The sequence below is a fragment of the Orcinus orca genome, chromosome 15 (genome assembly GCF_937001465.1).
Source record: "Orcinus orca chromosome 15, mOrcOrc1.1, whole genome shotgun sequence".
In the NCBI taxonomy this organism is placed as follows: domain Eukaryota; kingdom Metazoa; phylum Chordata; class Mammalia; order Artiodactyla; family Delphinidae; genus Orcinus; species Orcinus orca.
Window position 1 is genome coordinate 38294037 of NC_064573.1, and position 20484 is coordinate 38314520.

The window sequence follows — 20484 nt, forward strand, 5'->3', positions numbered from 1 at the left end:
ATCGACAGATGAATGGATAAAGAAGATGTAGCACACATATACAATGAAATATTGCTCAGCCATAAAAGGCAACAAAATGGAGTTATTTGTAGTGAGGTGGATGGACCTAGAGTCTGTCATACAGAGTGAAGTAAGTCAGAAAGAGAAAAACAAATACCATATGCTTACACATATTATGGAATCTAAAAAAAAAAAGAAAATGGTTCTGATGAACCTAGGGGCAGGACGGGAATAAAGATGCAGACGTAGAGACTGGACTTGAGGACACGGGGACGAGTAAGGGAAGCTGGGACAAAGTTAGAGAGTAGGATTGACATACACACACTATCAAATGTCAGATAGACAGCTAGTGGGAAGTAGCTGCATTGCACAGGGAGATCGGCTCAGTGCTTTGTGACCACCTAGAGGGGTGGGATAGGGAGGGCGGCAGGGAGATCCAAGAGGTAGGGGATATGGGGATATATGTATACATATAGCTGATTCACTTTGTTATACAGCAGAAACTAACACACCATTGTAAAGCAATTATACCCCAATAAAGATGTTAAAAAAAAAAATAGGCCACAGATATTATCAGACACCTCACCAAAGAACATAGGTGACAAATTAGCATATCAAGACATGATTAAAATCTAATGTCAGGCTTCCCTGGTGGCGCAGTGGTTGAGAGTCCGCCTGCCGATGCAGGGGACACGGGTTCGTGCCCCGGTCTGGGAAGATCCCACATGCCGCGGAGCAGCTGGGCCCGTGAGCCATGGCCGCTGAGCCTGCGCGTCCGGAGCCTGTGTTCCGCAGCGGAAGAGGCCGCAACGGTGAGAGGCCCGCGTACCGCAAAAAAAAAAAAAAATCTAATGTCATTAAGGAAAGGCAATGAGCTACCACTGCATACCTATTAGAATGGCTAAAGTCCAAAAACACTGAAAATAACAGTAGTTGGTGAGAATGCAGAGCAAGAGTAACTCTAATTCACTGCTGGTAGTAATGTAAAATGTTGCAGTCATTTTGGGAGAGAATTTGGCAGTATCTTACAAATCTAAACATATTTTTGCCATTCAATCCAGCAATCATTTTCCTAGATATTTACCTAATTGTTTTGAAAACTTTTGTCCACACAAAACTTGTCTGTAAATGTTTATAATAGCTTTATTCATAATCACTAAAAAACAGAAGCAACCTAGATATCCTTTAATAAATGAGTAGATTAACTAACTGTGGTACATCCATATGATGTAGTACTATTAAGTGATAAAAAGTAATAAAGTATTAGGCCCTGCAAAAACATCAATAAGTACTTACCAGCAATGATGAGATGTTATTCAATAATTTGCAGATATGGGAGTCAGTGAATGAGCTGTGCTTAGAGGCAAAAAGGAAGGTGGTCAGTAAGACAAAGGGCAACCACGGCTCATTGGTAGAAATGACTGTGTAATGATAGCGGAGCAACATTTTTAACGAACTTAAGGGAAAAAACTTAAAAAATGAAGGAAAAACAAAGACTTTTTCATACATTCAAAAACAAAGAATTCATACCAACACTAATTGTTAATGGAAGTCTGTCAGGCAGAAGGAAGTCGTAACAGAAATATGGACTACATGAAGAGCACTGGCAGTAGTTATAAGGGTAAATATATGTTGTCTTATTATTTAAACCTCCTTAAAGATAACTGATTTCTAACACAAAAAATAAGGTATGGGTATAAAATGAAAATGTATCTTGACAACTGTACAAAGATCAGGGAGTGAGAAATGGTATTACACTATTGTAAGGTAGTTAAAATGGTATAATCCATCATTGGAAGGTTGACTGTTAATAGTTAGGTGAATATATACACCTTAGAGCAACCAATACCAAAAAGAACAAAGTGATAACTAATAAGCCAACAAAGGAGATAAAAATTTTTAATATTCAATTAATCCAAAGGCAGAAAAAAAAGGAAAAGAGGAACAAAGATCAAATAAGACAAATTGCAAAATGATAAACTCAAAACCAACATATCAAGAATCATAAAATGTAAGTGGTCTAAGTACCCTAATTAAAAGGTATAGATGTCAGATTGGATTAAAAAGCAAGACTCACCTATGTCCTGGCTACAAGAAATTTGCTTTAAATATAAAGACACAATTAGGTTAAAACATAACGGATACAAAATATATACCATGATAACACTAATCAAAAGAAGCTGGAGTAGCTCAAGAAATATTAGTCAATGTAGATTTCAGAGCAAAGAATATTACCAGGAATAAAGAAGGTCATTTCATAATGATAATGAGGTCAATTCATCAGGAAGAGATAATCTCTAACTTCTGTGCAACTAAAAGCAGATCTTCCAAATACATGAAGCAAAAACTGAAAGAACTTCAAGGAGAAATAGATAAATCTACAATTATACTCAGAGATTTCAATTCCTCTTTCACAGTAATTGATAAAACAAGTAGATGAAAAATCAATAGGCATAGAGAAGCTTTACAGCACACATCTGACACTTGTAGAATAACCCACCTAACAGCAGCAGAATACAAGTTAATACAATACACTCTTCTTATATACACATCCCTTCATTATCCAAAGATATTAATTGGAAAGTGAGAACTGAGAAAAGAGAGCAAAAGCTTTTATTTATCCACTGCTCATATCTCTTACACTAAACATTCCTTATTGAAAGAAATTAGTACAAATACTACTATACAGGGGTCTTGTTAAAATGCAGATTCTGAAAAAATAAAATCTGGCATGAGGTCTAAGACTCTGCTTTCTTTTTTTTAAGATTTTTTTTTTTTTGATGTGGGCCATTTTTAAAGTCTTCACAGAATTTGTTACAATATTGCTTCTGTTTTATGTTTTGGCTTTTTGGCTCCGAGGCATGTGGGATCTTAGCTCCCCAACCAGGGATCAAACCTGCATCCCCTGCACTGGAAGGCAAAATCTTAACCACTGGACCACCAGGGAAGTCCCAGATTCTGCATTTCTAACACGCTTCCAGGTATTGCTGGGGATGCTGACATTACAAGTCCATGGAGGATGCTTGGAGTTGCAAGGGACTAGAAGATGAGAGGAAAGTGAATAAAGCAAGCCAGGACCACTTTAGCATTGCCTGCTGCTAGGAAGTTTTCTGAGTGATTCTAATGTGGTTAGTCATATGAATTATTTCATTTAACCTTCAAAACAACTCCTCGAAATAAATACTATTATGATCCTCACTTTTCAGAGAAGGAACCTGAAGTTTAAAGAGTTATTTACACACATCACAGAGCCATCTAACCACCTGGCTTAGTAAAGCACAGGTGTTCTGTGCAATATATGAGCTCTATGGAAATTTTTTTTTCCCAACATTTCCCTTAAAATCACATCAATTTCAGATTTCTCTTTCTTTTGGGTCCTCCCCCACCCTCCTCACTTGAAAGACCTAAGCATAACCACAAAACTGAGCAGAGAACTTTCACAAATACCATTATACAATTGAACTGGCAAGTATTACTGTAAATATATACCATTAAACATATTTTGGCTGGCTTTTCTGTTGTGCTTAAAACAGATGTTTAATATTTTACCTTAAATAATATAATTAATTCATACAAAATTAAAGGTAAGAGAGCTAAAAAATTCTTTCATTGTAATGTCAAGTTATATAAACCTATATACAAGTAGCTACTCAAGTGATGATTAAATGATGAACTAGGAAAACGTGAATACACCACACTGATGATTTCAATAAAGCAATATTCTGCATTATTCCAAAATATCCCATAACGTACATGTATTGTTTTTGAAATCAGGAAAAACAGGTTAAAAGTTTTTAATTAAGTAAGGCATTAATTTTCAAGTATTCCAAAGCTCCCCCATGTCCTCAAATACTAGCACTAATCATATAGCTGAGGAACGATTAACAGATATATATTTGTAAATATCTCAGGCTAGACAATTTTAAGAGTAATTACTGTCATACCCAGAAATGACAAAATAAATAAAATATATGAACTGAAAAATCAAATACCCTAAATTAAAGTTTCCTTAAACAGGTGTAACACAGTGGATGCCAAAGAGTCCCTGCAGTTTTGCACAACATGTGGCACTCAGGCATCTCACAGTGCTTGATGTTTATTTCAAAGCACTTGCACCTCTCTATAAGGGTGGTGGTAATTGTGTTCCCCCAGCCATAAAAGAGAAAATAAGTATAACCAAACAGGTAATGTCCTCCTACTGGCTGGCACATTATGGAAAATACCTGACTTGGTCTCAAATTTTTAACTTTATAAGAAACCTACAAAGAGACTGTCGTAAAACAAAATTTAGAATTCTTTTATCCTCTCAAGTCAGGGCTTGGAAACCAGTCACATAGCACTTAAAACACACCTCCTTTGCCACCTTGAAGGTAGTAACGTTCTACAGCAACAGAGACATTCAGGGGCAAGTTGTCAAAATTAACTATCATGACACTTTAAAACTGAATAGGCGGATGAAATTTTCATTTCATCATTAAATCTCTTTCCAGAAAAGAGAGAAATGTGCACAGGGAGGAAAAAGATAAATGGTATTTTTTGGTGACAGGGAATGTATTTCTTTAGTTTTGTGAAAAACTGCACCCCACCAAAAAGAGTTTTGTTGATAAAGAATGCAATCACAAATAGTTTTATAAATAACTGAAAATATCGCCTTGCTTATAATAAGGCTAGATTTTAAGAACTTTCTAAAATTTTTCACATACAATGTCTACCTGGCAACTATGAAGGCTACATTTTCCCTAGGCAGAAGGGCATGACCAATGTTTTCAATACCATAGTTCAGAGGATCCCATTGTTGTGAGAAGTACTATCTCAGAGAAAATTCATTAAAAAGTTGGGGTAAAACTGAATAGCTATGAAACTCCACCTCCATAGTAGTTTCTTCACAGCCCTTATCATCCTTCTTCCCTGGAAATTTCCCCAAATTTCAGTTGCCTCCTGACCTGTTTAAGCCAAATAACATTTCTATGCAAATAATCCTTTTATGCTACATCAGTTTTATGCTCTATCAGTTCTAAAATATTTTTAGCAAGTAATTTGGGGCAAGAGCTCTTGAAGATTTTTCTTTAGCCTATCTTGCCAGAATGCCAACCTTGCATTTTGAACTTTGCAGAGTCAGCTCTGGCACTGCAGGTCCACTAAGAGTCAACAATAAAATGCCACCTTGAGCTGTAAGAACACAAGAAAAGAAAGGGCTGGGAAAAAAAAAAAAAGTGGTAATCCCCAAAAAGACCTGAATTAACTCCCAAAACAATTCTTTAATTGGTTGCTTCTGTTTAAACTTTTCCAACCAGCTGTTCAATTGACAGCATTCACAAAAGCATCCACAACGTTGGAGAAATAAAAGCTGATAGTACACATAGATGTCCAAAAGGCACTGAGTTTTTTCAGAAAATCTGTCCTTTCATATTAGTTCTGCTACCTCACTGACATGCTCATGGCATCCCATCCTGCACCCCTCCCCCACCAAGTGACTTTTTTACATTGAGCATTTTCTAAGTGCATACAAAAAGCTTAGATGCCCAAGAGTATTAACATAACAGCTTCCACCATGAGCTATTACAATCTAGGTTCTGAAACTAAAGGAACAAAAATACAGGGAATACTTTCAAAACTAACGCTGTGGCCTGATATATGCAAAGGCACTGAAAAGCGTGCATCTCAAGATCAACATTTCAGAAGCAGAATTCTAAATATTCATAAGCAACAAGATCTTTACTAAGACTCATATCGCCTCATTCAAGACAACAAAACTAACCTTAGGTAAATAGCTATTCATAATGAAGTATTTTGAAGAGAAAACCAGATTATAAAAGTTTTATTTCATAAACCTATTTATATGGAGACAGACTCTATATCTAAAAGTGCAGATTTAAAAAATTTCCTTTGCCATTGGGGGGATGGAAAAGCATCCCTGATTTGTATATTAAAGCACAAGCATCTGTCCTACTGATGATATTCTAGGGAAGCACATTAGCATAAAATTTAACGATGTCAAATAAGTGGATGTGAAATAGGGACTGCGTAAAGACACTATTTCCAAGGCTGACAGAAACATCACTGTTTAGAAATGCAAATGAAACCATTATGTTCAATAATTATATGAAAATATGAACAGTTCAGCATGTTTTCCAGCCCTGATGGCAGTTAATGGGATGTACGCTTATGTAAATAACTACTATTAAAGCTAATGCTGAAAAAAACTAATAAATTCATACTAAAGCAACTGATTTAGTATGCTTTTAAAACCCAGCAGTGCTCACTTATTAGAAAAGAGTGCATTATTATGTTTAGAACTCATTACTGCTACAAGTCACTGCAGCTCCATCAATTACCATGCATTAATGAAAATGGGACACATACAAAAAAAAAATTATCGCCTCTCAGCAGTTTTCTTTAATGACAAAATCTAGGGGTATTACCATCATGGGGCCTTGTAGGGAACTTATCCATACTATAATCTTTATTACTAAAACAGTACTCCCAATACTATTGCCCTCGGGTATTTTGATCATAAGAAGGGCTAACCTTCATGTAAAAATATCAATATTTTACAAGATTGACCATTTAACATAAATAAGAAAGTTTTAATATTTGAACTGCACTTAAAAAAATTTATTAACATATATGTGGCACATGGTTCTTTATTTTTTATGGAGGCTAAGAAGTGAAAATACACATTGGTAATCATACCAGTATAGAGGATAGACAGTTTCATTCGAAGATGCTGCCTGATAAAACAGATAAATCCCACTCAGTTCTACATTTATGTCTCAGTGAATTCCATAGAACTAATTCTACAGAATTAGTTGGATTGGATATTTAAGAACAAACCTAAAGTTTCCTTCTTGGCCGTAAGATGGACTTTCTTGAAATATAGTAAATATTTAGTGCAAGAAATTAAGAAGCTGGAAAATCCCTGTTGTTTAAAATTCAAATTTGGCTAACACCTAATAGCAAGGAAATGCTGACAGAGCAGGAATGCAAATATAGAAATGCCTTTGCCCTCACTCTACTTGCGTCAACTTTCACAATTTATTCTGTTTCTTTAACATGTGTAATTAAGCTGATCCTTCAGCCTTTTCTAGCATCCAGGAAAAGAGAAAACACTTCAGCACCTACCAAATGTGAAAAATATTTGCTAAATCTCAGACACAGTCTTGTCATATATAATGAGTATATGTTTATTTGAAATTATAACCGGCACATCAGCCCAAGCATTTGCAGTTTTAGTTCTCATAAGTTTATTCACCTCCCAAGAAGCTTTTACTACAATTTATATATATATCACCATGTGGCGATAAAGTGCTATGATCATTCAGTTCCAGCAGTAAAGTACAAGTTCTCTCTTCAGAGTCTGATCAAGCAACTCATGTATGTTTAAAATTCGTTCATGTAACAAATATTTTTTGAATACATACAGAGTAGCAGGTACTATGCTAGACTCTCAATGTACAGTAGTGCACAAGACAGAAATGATGTCCCATGAGGGAAATAGAGAATAAATAAATATGTAATCAAATGTCAAGTACTATGAATAATCAATGTTCATTGACAACTTAAGAATGAAAAAAAAAACTTTTAGAAAACTAGATATAAAATAGAAATTCCTCAGTATGATAAATGGCACCCATCAAAATACCATACAGCTAAATCAATCTTAAGGATGAAATATGTATTTCCCACTAACATGTGGAACAAGACAAGGATGTTCTCACTCATCGTTTCTGTTCAGTACCTAACTGGAGGTACTGCAATAAGGCAAGAAAAAGAAATAAAAGGCAGACAGAGTAGACAAAAAGAACTAATTGCTTTCATTTGCAGATGACATAATTGGTTGACTATAAAACCCGAAGAAACCTGTAAAACAACTATTACAATTAACAAGTGAGAATTTAGCAAGGTCAGAAGATATAAAATCAATATATAGAAATTGACTATATTTCCAAATCCAACACTGAAAATTAAAATTAAAACTAAATTGAGAACAAACTTTTCAAAATTAACAGACTCCTTCCTGCTGATTAGAATGTGCACACGATGGCTGAAGCTTAGAATGCCAAGATAAAAAAAGTTGTGGCTCCCCAAAAATCTAGAGTCATCATATCTACCTCAAATTGCCAAAACTCAGATGTCTTTTACATGAAAACTAAATAAACATATATCCTGTTTCGATTACTGTTAACTTTGGCATTTCTTGTTATATACAAGGAAGCTTAATCTTGACACAGATTCACAAAATATCCTTAAGTAGGTTCCATCTAATCCTAGTCTTTTCAGCTTTGTTTCTATATTACTTTCCTTGTGATCTCTTCTACACCTTGTCAGAACAGCATGAGATTCCTTAGCAATTCCTACCTGATTTCTCTTAACAAAAAACTTCCTTAAAACAGCTTTAAAAATTTTAAAGCACGCTCACTCATATAATCAAAAAACATTTTGCTTCAAAAACTATATTGTCTCTTCAAAAACTAGAAACCTAGACACCCTTTGGGCAACAGAAATCTGAATGAGAACTCTAAAGGCAAACAACAACAACAGCAACAAAAACTTCAAATAGAAGACAGCATCTGAAATAAAAGATAACTTTTGAAAGATTTATAATACAGAGTGATTTCAGAAACATGGCAGGATGAAAAACTACTTTTGTCTCCCCACTTTAATCTACAACCAGTAATACAACCACAACTCATCAAAGGTGCCTCTGCCTGACACAACAGGATGCCGAAGAATTCCACACATCTGTACGTCTAAAGGTGGGTAGGCTGAAACACACAGAGAAGGCAGAACCAAGGGAACAGCAGAGATGGTGCTTGCAATCCTGGCCCTCTGACCATGGCAGCAGAGCCCACAGCTACAGAGAACCTAGTAGCAGCAGGGAAGGCGGTGCACACAACTCCGGCCACCAAACGGCACCAGTGACCATGACTGCAGGTAACCTGGGCAGCAGCAGCAGTGGGGCCTGGGACCCTACCTCTCCAATGCTGAGGTGCCCATGACCCCAGCCTCTGCCCCACCATCCACAGTGGTGGAACCCACAAACCTTACAAACACAAACACGGTGGAGGTGCCTGTGCAATCCCAGTTCCCCCACCAATGCACCACTCAGCCCACGGTGTAGCCTGTGTCTCAGGGGATCCCAGACAGAAGGAAAGAGCCCACCATCCTGATGGATGACAGTGGCTCTGGAAGAAGCAAGGCAGCAACAACCCAGGTGGCACAAGAAGCAATAATGGAGGCAAGAATCCACACCTCTTACAGAGATGGTAGAGGTTGGAAAGTGCCACTCTCAAATATAGAGGCAGTGCAGGTAAGAGAAGCCAAAAACTTGTGTGATAGTGCCACCTACCAGAAAACAAAAGAAAGGAAACTAACTCTTAACCTATCATTTAACTTCAAATGAGCAGGCAGAGGAACAATTCAAGCAACATGAAGAACCATGGTAACACCATACCACAAAAAGAAAATGACAATTCTGCAGAAACTAAACTTCAATTCATGGAATATTGCAATCTAACTGATAGAGAATTCAAAATAGTTGTCATGAAAAAACTCAACAAGATACTAGAAAACTCAGAAAGGCAGTTTAATGAGCTCAGGAATACAATTAATTAACAAGTGGAATACTTTACCAAAGAGACTGAAACTCTAAAAAAGAATTAAACAAGAATCAATCAAATTCTTAAGCTGAACAACACAATAAACAACATTAAGAATGCATTAGAAAGCACTGGAAATAGAGCAGACTATATGAAAGAGAGTTAGTGAGCTGGAAGATGAAATATAGAAATGATACAAGTGGAAAAGGAAAGAGAAATAAGATGTAAAAAAGAATATAAGGAAATCCTATGAGAGCTGTTCATCTCTTTTAGAAAGGGCAACATTAGGATAATGGGTATCCCAGAAGGAGAAGAAAGGGAGAAGGGAGCAGAGTTTATTTAAAGAAATTATAGCTGAGAACCTCCCAGACTTGGGAAAGAAACTGGATATACAAGTCCATGAAGCTAAGAGAACATTTAATTACCTCAATGCAAAAAGACCTTCTACCAGAAATATAAAAAAATTGTCAGAAGTCAATAACAAAGAATTTTCAAGGCAGCCAGGGAAAAAAGGATGATAACCTACAAAGAAACCCCTATTAGGCTATCAGCAGATTTCTTAGCAGAAACCCTACAGGCCAGGAGGGAGTAAAATGACACTCTCAAAATACTGAAAGATAAAACCTGTCACCCAAGAACACTCTATTCATCAAAATTATCATTCAGATATGAAGGAGAAATAAAGACTCTCCCAGACAAACAAAAGCTGAGGGAGGTCATCAACACTCGACCTGTCTTACAAGAGATGTTGACAGGAGCATTTCTACCAGAAACAAAATGGAAAAAATATACAAAACTTTGAGCAGGTGATAAATAGACAAAACTGGAAAACTGCATCTATCAGAATAGATTTTAAACACTTTATTATAGTATAAAAGTTAAAGGGGAAAAAAAGAAAGTAAAAGAATAACTATAGCTATCTCCATTTGGTAACAAACCCACAACATAAAAAGGGATAATTTAAGACAACAAAAACGTAAAAGGTGAAGAGGAAAAGCATGGAACATAAATCCATTGCATTTCTATATGCCAATAATGAGCTAGCAGAGAGAGAAATTAAGAAAACAATCCCATTTATAATTGCAACAAATACAATAAAATACCTAGGAATAAATTTAACCAAGAAGTGAAAGACTTGTACACTGAAAACTATATGACATTATTGAAAGAAACTGAAGAAGACACATATAAATGGAAAGATACTCCATGCTCCTAGCTTGGAAGAATTAACATTGTCAAATGTCCTCATTACCTAAAGCAATCTACAGATTCAATGTAATCCCTATCAAATAACAAGTGTTGGAGAGGATGTGGAGAAAAGGGAACCTTCATAAACTGTCAGTGGTAATGTAAATTGGTGTAAATACTATGGAAGACAGTATGGAGATTCCTCAAAAAAAAATTAAGACTAGAACTACCATATGATTCACTAGTCCACTCCTGGGTATTTATCCAAAGAATATGAAAACACTAATCCAAAAAGATATCTGCACCCCCATGTTCATTTCAGCATTATTTACAATAGCCAAGATATGGAAACAACCTAAGTACCCATGAACAGATGAATAAAGAAGATATGATATATATATATATATATATAGTAATACTACTCAGCCATAAAAAAGATGAAATCTTGCCATCTGCAATAACATCGATGGACCCTGAGGGTATTATGCTAAGTGAAATAAGTCAGACAGAGAAAGGAAAATACCATGGGATGTTGCTTATATGTGGAACATAAAAAACTAATAAACAAAGAATAAAATAAATGAACAAACCAAACCAAACAAAAACAGACATGTAGATACAGAGAACAGAGTAGTGGTTACATGGGGGTAGGGGGAAGGGCAAAATGGGTAAAGGGGATCAACTGTACGGTGATGAATGGAAAATAAATTTTTGGTGATGAGCACATTGTAGGGTATACAGAAGTAGAAATATAATATTTTACAGATGAAATATAATGTTATAAATCAACATTAATAAAAAACAAAATAAAATATATGATAACTTGAAAAAGAATTATAATAGCATTTGCTTTGGTACAAAAAGAGGCTTATTTAAATTCACAGCATGCTTGAAATGATAACATTTTAAATGTGTGAGGGAATATAATAAAGAATAAAAATCAAATGATTTATCAAATATATCTTCACATCCATTTGTATGTTGTAAACTTTTTCAGGGAGAGAAAATATTTTTGTAGACTTCAAATTTTTATAGAACTTTTACAATTTTGATCACCTTTTGTGGTAAACAGTTCAGATATTATTAACATGTTAAATACGATAAAATTCAGACTTGCAGAGGTTAGTTTATCCAAGGTCATATAGCTAGTTTAAAGGTAAAATGAAGTCAAGATTTCAAGTTTATGATTTTCGTGTTCTTTCCAAAATACTACAGTGTTTTTATTATGTCACATATTGAGATAAGCCATATTTGAGACACCCAATTGCTAATTAACTAAAAGTTTACAAAAGAATTGTTCATATAGATTTTTTACTTAATAAAGATAAAAAAGCTGCCTTAGCAGCATAAAGCACTTCTCTGCCATCTCAAATTACTGTATAATACTATATGAAGAATATGCTTATAAAGGCTGTGATATCTCTAAATGATTACACTATCACACTAAAACCTCCTCTCACTCCCTTTGCCTCTAGACTGTTAAACTAGTCCTTGTGCTTTTAGCCTGGCACACGGATGCCTTGGGGTTATTATGTGAGATAGAGGTAGCTATCTGGCGACTTTTCCCTGCACTCAGCTAATAACTATTCTCTTCTATCACCATATCCTAGGCTCTCTTCTCAATTGTCAAACTTTCTCTAGTACAAATTTCTCATTAGGGTAATTTCTATGATTTCTAACCTTCTTTTGTATTGCTTTCATCTTTCTTTTTCTCTCCTTTGCCTGTTGCCATTTTTCCTGTGTTTATCAGCCTTTGTGTAGATTAAGGTCTTTTAAAGGTATGGCCAAAAAATAAGACACACATTATAACTACTATTAGGAAAACTGACCAACTGGAACACCAACTGGAAGATAAACAAGTATCATCTTTAGATATTTAAGTTTTCTAGGTCATATTTATTTAGAAATTCAAGGAATGTGTAAGACTTTTGTTAGGAAGGTTCTTTCTCCATTTTTCACCAGCCTGAGCATTCAGGAAAAGAGTTGAACAGCCTGCGATTTCTGTATTAACAAAAGATAATGAAATTGGGAGAAGGTGACAATCCTTACCATCTTATCTATAGGGAGATCCATTTCAGATATTCAGTTAATTTTTGTCATTACATGACTATACCATAATCAGATTTACTACATCTGAAAATTTAGAGTTGGAAATGTAAAATCTTGGGCATAAGTATAAAAATAAAAAAGGAAATGCTATTGTATAAGTCTATAACTGAGGTGAGAATATTACCATCTGAATCATTTAACTATTCAAAAGTGAAGTGAAGTGAGGTTAAGAACACTTAAGACAAATTTGCTACTGGTCAATAATAAAGTCATTCATCATATTCTTCAAATCTAAAGCAATCACAAGCTGTGGTATGGCAAATGGATTTAGCTGAAGAGACTACATCAGAACAGCCCTTTAAAGAAGATCAGTTAATGTAAAAGGCTAAATGAAATAATGAACTCTCCTCAACAATAATTATTATGGAATTGATTTATCAAAAGCCTACTTCTTCATGCAAGAACTGTTGAAACTTCCCAAAGTAATTTTAAATTATGCTAAACAGATTAACTACCGTTTATCCAGTGCAGAACTATTACTAAAAACCAATTTAGTTAAACAGAAATGTAGAAAATAAATATTTTTGAATTTCAGTCTGCTTAGCTTATTTACATGTGGGCATCAAAGTGAATACTTTAGCTACTAGGGTAGGGCTATTTTAGAAGCCCCAATCCACATCTATTTGAATTCCAGTATCACTTACTATAAAGCAACACAGAAATTGCTCTCTGGGGGTGCTCAGGCTCCACATCTAGAGCCTTCAGCAAGTCAAAGAAATCAAAACACTGTCAAAACCAAACCTGCAAAGTAAAGCTATTTGTTTTATTATAAAATGGTACACCACAGATATTAAAACGATCTCAAACAATAAGGCAGAAAAATCCTTAAAAGCAAATCTCATTAAAAAATACAAAATAATATCTTAAAAATTAGTGTTCAAAGTTCAATAATACCCAACCAGGAGACTAAAAATAAAGGAAAACTATCAGAGAATGATATCTGAAACCACACTAATTATTTAGAAATTTAGAAACATTACCCTTCTACAGATACACTGAAAGGCTTTTTCAACATATACACAGAATAAAAATACCAAAGAACTAAGTACACATTAAATACTGTCTAAATCTGCTCAGGCTGACAAAATACCACAGACTGGGTGGCTTAAAACAGAAATTTATTTTCTCATGGTTCTAGAGGCTGGAAAGTCCAATCAAGGTCTCAAAGGATTTGGTTTCTGGTAAGAGCTCTCTTCCTGGCTTTCAGATGGCTACTGTGTCCTCACATGTGGGGGATGCAGAGAAGGGAGGGAGAGAGAGAGATCTCTCTTTCTTTTCTTATAAGGCCATAGTCCTATTGGATTAGGAACTCATCCACATGACCTCATTTAACCTTAATCACCTCCTAAAAACCCTTCTCCAGATAGTTACATCGGGGGAGGGAGAGAGGTGTTAGGGGTTCAACACACGAATTTTGGAGGGACACAATTCAGTCCATAGCAAACACTAAAATAACAAACACATACATACGTAAACAAATGAACCTTGCTAAGCCCAGAATAGAGGGCAAAGTGGTTGAAAAGCACAATCTTATATCTTAATACTCCAAAACATCTAAGTTTAACAGTTAGATATATTTATCACGATTTCTTTAAGACTTGTTTCATTTTCACAGAAGAAAAACTAAAAATCAGAAAAGGTACTATGAGATGGAAAGCAGATCTTAATCATTTCCTAGAACATTTGTTTCAACATACAAATATACTCAACATTCTTTTCCAGCCTTAAAACAAAACAAAAAACATTTCTTCAAATATAGATACCCTTTGGCTAGATAATATCTCCTTTTCTTCACAGCCTTCACTTTCTCTACTACTCAAGTCTAAAACAACTAAACTGGCTTATTCTCCTAAAATGAAATTGACATGGTCTTGCGTTCAATGACTGTGTAAAGTCACAAAGGTATAAATTAACTGATCCAAGACTGACGTAAATTTTCTTATTCAAAACCCAGTACTACTGAAAGAGCACTACAGTTGCCCAAGGAAGCACAAGATGCACAAGTTAGGGCAGTTGGTATAGGTATGAATGCTTGAAGAGTTCTAAGAGTTAAATACTGTTAAAAAAATTTCAGAAAAATGTCCTGAAGTCTCAAAGAAAACTAGTGAAAGGAACAATGACAAATAGAAATAAACTGTAATAAGTACGAAAAACTAATGAATTTTTCCTACCTAGTATGTAGGTACCACACAAGGGAGTCATAAAAATGAAGGTCACATGTGTTACGTGATATCAGTAACGGAGGGCTTGAACGTCAAAATTAAGAACACGCATTTGATATTTTAGGTCATAAGAAGCCAAAGCAAGTTATTAAAAAGACAAGTGATGCGATAAAAATAGTCCTCAAGAAGGATTAATCTGGCAACAGTGATGAAATGAAGTCAAAGGCGGCTGTAGATAATGGAGATGGGCAAAAGGATACTACACAGGAATGCAGTGAAGTGTCAGTGAAAACAGCAAAAGACAATGGGTTCACAACTTCTTTATCCATATATACAATGGTATATTACTCAGCCATAAGAAAAGAACAAAATAATGCCATTTGCAGCAATATGGATGAACCTACAGATTCTCATGCTGAGTGAAGTAAGTCAGACAGAGAGAGACAAATATCATATGATATCACATGTGAAATCTAAGAAAAAGGCTACAAATGAACTTATCTACAGAACAGAAACAGAGTGATAGATGTGAAAAATAAACTTATGGTTACTGGGGAGTAAGCAGGGGGAGGGTAAAATTGGAAGATTGGGATTGACACATATAAAATACACTACTATATATAAAATACATAACTAATAAGGACCTACTGTATAGCACAGGGAACTCTACTCAATATTCTGTAATGGCCTATATGGGAAAAGAAGCTAAAAAAGAGTGGATATATGAATATGTCCAACAGATTCACTTTGCTGTATACCTGAAACTAACACAACATTGTAAATCAATTATACCCCAATAAAAATTAAAACAAAAAAGACAATGGGTTCAGAATAACATTTCAAAGGGAAAAATGATAAAGACTTGGTGACTGAATAGAAAAGCCAAAATACAAGTGAATCTCAGGAACATTCTACATACCTGGATTTCTGGATAATTAGGTTACACTCTATTAAGTAATGCTCCCCCCTCCCATTTTTTTTAACCAACTTTGGATAAAAAGCACTGTAAAATCTAATTTTTTGATAAAATTGTGCTTTAACTATAAAGCAGGTTAGAAAAGTAAGGCTTATTGATATTTGTGTCAGTCACTGCTGCAGAAATAATTTGGTGTAAAGACAGTTGGTGTCAAAAGATTTCACTCTTAACTCTGCAATGGGCTGTTTCAGTTACCTCTCCAGTCCTATATCTTTATCTGTAAAATAAGGATATGAGTATCTGCCTCACCTAACTTAATCAGGTTATTGTGAAGATTAAAAAGTATAAGTGAAAGTACTCTGTAAATAGAAAACCAACACACAAATGTAAGATGTCTTACTAACAGAAGTACTAGAAGTACCAAGAAAAGAGAATGGGATAAAAACAATTTAGCATTATTTTGATGCCTTAGAACAATCATTACAAGTGTTAAGTACATCATTTAATATATGATGGCCTTGAGATATACCTAGGTGGGGAGAAGCTCTAAACTGCTGTGCATTTTCAGTTTTTATGTCATTTTTAATAGTTTTAATAGCTGACTCTCCTGTCAGCTTCAATATTCTCACTGTAGCTCCTTTCCCTACTTCTAATTTTCTACTTCTAATCTACAATGGACTTACAAACTAGATACCAGATAATGAGTTTATTATTATACATGTGACAGCCTCAGGAATTTTCATATAAGCAAAGTCCATATACAGGAGACCAGAGCAGGTGAGGAGTACTTCTTTTTATTCTTATTCTTGGATGAGTTCCAGAAAAGTAAAGTGTAAATATAACTCACTACCACAGAGTAACTCAAACCCTAAAGGCTTATTGAAATGAAGTTGTATATAGATAAAATTTTAATATATTTTTTTACTTTCTGCAAGCATCTATCATTAATTTCTCCCTTCAGTTAGCATTAATATCTAAGTATTTTTAAGAGAACAACATAATCTTTAAGAACAGCTTAAAGGGACTTCCCTGGTGGCGCAGTGGTTGGGAGTTCGCCTGCCAATGCAGGGGACGCGGGTTCAAGCCCTGGTCTGGGAAGGTCCCACATGCCACAGAGCAACTAAGCCTGTGCACCACAACTACTGAAGCCTGCGTTCTAGAGCCTGTGCTCCGCAACAAGAGAAGCCACCACAACGAGAAGCCCGTGCACCACAACAAAGAGTAGCCCCCGCTCACCACAACTAGAGAAAGCCTGCACGCAGCAACGAAGACCCAACACAACCAAAAATAAATAAATTAATTAAAAAAAAAGAACAGCTTAGGCAACAATAATACTAGTAATAACTAGTTCTTTCCTTAAGCATGCTTACTTCTTTGTAATACAAATGTAAAGGGTTATTTAATCTGTTATTATGATTTATAATGACATTACAGGACAATATACAATAATAATGGTCCAAAACCTGCTTAAGTTATACAGCATCACAGAGCAAATAAAATGGCCCCCAAAAGCACAACTTCTACAGTACTAGAGATAGTTATTAGATTAGTAAAACAATATTGTCTAGCACTTGTTGAATAGAATAAACTGACTATCCAAGTGCACAGAATATATCCTACCACCATAAAATTCAATTTGTAAACATAAAAAAACAAAAACCCAATATTTATTCAAAACCAAAAGGCTGATAAGGTGTTGGGCAACATACTTTGCTATATTCATATACCACATTGCCAGACACCACAATACCCTCTCCTCTGCCTATAGGCTTCTTCACTAAGTTTAGATTTTTAATTCTCCCCAAACTATTTCCAGGACTGGAGAATCTCCTGCCTTTTCTTATGAAGGATCAGAAAGATTAATTAGAAAGGGAAGACGTACGCTTTCTTTTGAAATTCATTTCCTTTCTCATGAAACTTATTTCTATTTACTATCTTTTCCCACCCTGCCTACCCACCCAAGACCACTGCATCCAGATCTATGATAGAGCTTCCTACAGTATGGTTCCTATTCTTGGTAAAAGTCTATCAGATCGTGGTAGTTCAGCTCATGTAGCAGAGATGTATATAGTTAAATGGAAAGCTTTGAATACCTCTGAAGTATTATTGCTATTTGCACAAATGATTTCTTTTCACATAATTAGATAAAATTCTTGTGAATTTTCTCTAGTCTAATTTCAGTACAGACATACTGAGACCTTTGGCTCATTCTAAAACATTCCTCAAAAAGGTTAAGGTTGGTTCCTTTAAAATTCTTTCTTCAATGGGCTTGAGAATCTAAGCTCTAAGTACCTCTAAACCTCTTCAATTTACTAAGTCTCAATCAGAGAGACAATGGAAACAGACCAGAAGGAGAAAAAACCAAACATTTCTGTCAGTCTGGTTTACGGGAGAGGAAAGTAAGACCTGGTTTGTTCTCAATGAGCCCCTAACTGGTATATATGATGCAGAAAGGTTTCCTCTTTCATAGAAATAGAAGATAAAGCAGAGAACAGATCAATTTCACTCTCCTACTGGGCCTCTAAGCAGCCTAAGCACCTGCTTAACCTAATGAAAACCATCAAAACCCCACTGAAGAAAGGCACAGAAGTGAGAAACAGAGAAGCTAGTCAACTCATCCCTCATCCATATTAATAGTAGTAATAACGAGAATTGCTATCTTCTTTTCAGTGTCCCAAAGTATGAAACACTGCTAGATTCTTTACACACACAACGCAAAGAGTCTGCCAAATTTCAACAAGACTGCAAAAAAGGCATTATTAGCTATCCATATATTATAGATGAAAAAAGAGACGTAGAAAAGTTCAGTAGCATTCCCAAGGTCAGACAGCTAGGCAGTGCTGAAACAATTTTGACTCTAAAGCCCATTGTGCTTTCTTCTCTGTCACTTCCCTTGCTCTGTCAGTTAAAACAGTGAAATCAGAAAATATCAAACTTTACTTTCCTTCTGTAAGCTTTTGATACCATCCTGACCTGACACCTATGTTCTGGAAATACAATCAGCTCAAACATTAATCAACTTTTGTAATGGCTGCATCCTCTGTGTCTTATACTATTACATGCTAACATCTTTTAGAATTATTCCTATTGGACATATTTCTCTCTACATTTCAGATTTATCTCTCCATTCATACTCATTTAGCTAGGCAAAAATCAACTAGGTTCATCATACTGCTTGATTTTGTAAATGGCATATTCATTTACATAGTTAATTTCTCAAGAAATAAGCTTTCTTTGTTCAAAGACTGAAAACTACCAAGGATTTTTATGTTTTAGTAATAAATTCTCTATTTCATGTAAGAACAAATCCTTCAAAAGCCTGATCCAAATGCAAATATGTAAAATATCTTTACTCTTTTCTACTAAGGGACTGGACTGGTCTGGGTCCGTATAGTTGATCAATAAATCCTGTTATTAGAACTTTTAAAACAAAAAACCCATAAATTAGGATAGCACACCTTTAAAATGCCAAAAATCAGAATCCATATAGTTCCTCACACAGAAACAGGCTTTAAAATAATTTGAAATGATCTGATTTCATGCATGAGTCTGAATCATTCATGTACGAGAGGTTAATGTATCTGTAGTTAAAACTGTATTGTTTTAAATCATATCCTTGTTTTATGTTTCTAAGTTTTACAGAGTTTTATGTACTGTAAAATCATCTATATTATCCTTTGACAAGTTTATACTGGTAAAGGGGATTTGTACTTGAGCAATGTACTTGGAATAAAAACCATGGATGTCACTGTTTTTTAATCATACCTTTCATTCTCTTTTCTTTGACAAATTCTACAAATACCACTTACCTTTAGGTGATTCAAAAAATCTTAAACCAATTATACTAACTAAACCATTTTAATTTTTGAACATGGTCTAATATTTACTCCAATCTTCACTCACAATAATAATAATAAATGCTCAAATCAAATCCTTCTATACCAAATGCAAAATTGGTCTAACTACAACACATGTCTAAGTCTTTGACTTCTTTACATGCCTTTTCCTTTACTTTAATCTTATAAGGTAGATGGGGGCGAGCAAACTTTTCTGCTGAGGGCCAGATATAAATATTTCGGGCTATGTAGGCCACAGGGTCTTTGTTGCAACTTCACCACTTGCAGCTGTAGCGCAAGAACAGCCACAGAAGATACATAAATGAATGTGTGTGGCTGCACTTAGCTGACACCCTGATAGATCTGGCCCATGGCAGTAGTTTGCTGACCTATGTGCTAAGAAAACAGGAAAAACTGTGTCACTACAATCACCTGGGGGTATCTTAATATTCATCCTGATAGAAGAAACTATTCTGCCCATAACCATGCTGAGTTTAGACTGCTTCGACACTAAATACAATTAATCTTGATCCAGAAGAGTGCTAAATGTAATAGTCCACCAAAGTTAAATTCTGCTTTACCAGACAGCCACACATTTTTGTGTGTGTTTTGTGTGTTAGGTCGCACCCTAACTGTGGCCAGGATTTCTAAATTGTCTGCTACCTCCTCCTTCT

At 35.2% G+C, this 20484-nt stretch overlaps 1 protein-coding gene across 11 annotated transcripts in view; it reads right to left on the reverse strand.

The window, feature by feature from the left end:
- The window catches only part of KIAA1328 (KIAA1328 ortholog), a 391560-nt gene that overhangs the window by 313683 nt on the left and 57393 nt on the right, over positions 1-20484 (reverse strand). The window contains exon 1 of one of the 11 annotated variants that reach the window (XM_033412331.2): positions 1297-9431. The exons of 9 other annotated variants lie outside the window; for them this stretch is intronic. In XM_033412331.2, the coding sequence (XP_033268222.2) occupies positions 1297-1509 (213 nt within the window). In that variant the 5' untranslated portion in view covers positions 1510-9431. Of the gene's footprint in view, positions 1-1296; positions 9432-20484 lie in introns of those variants that run through there. One more of the 11 variants, XM_033412332.2, reaches the window with a different exon arrangement.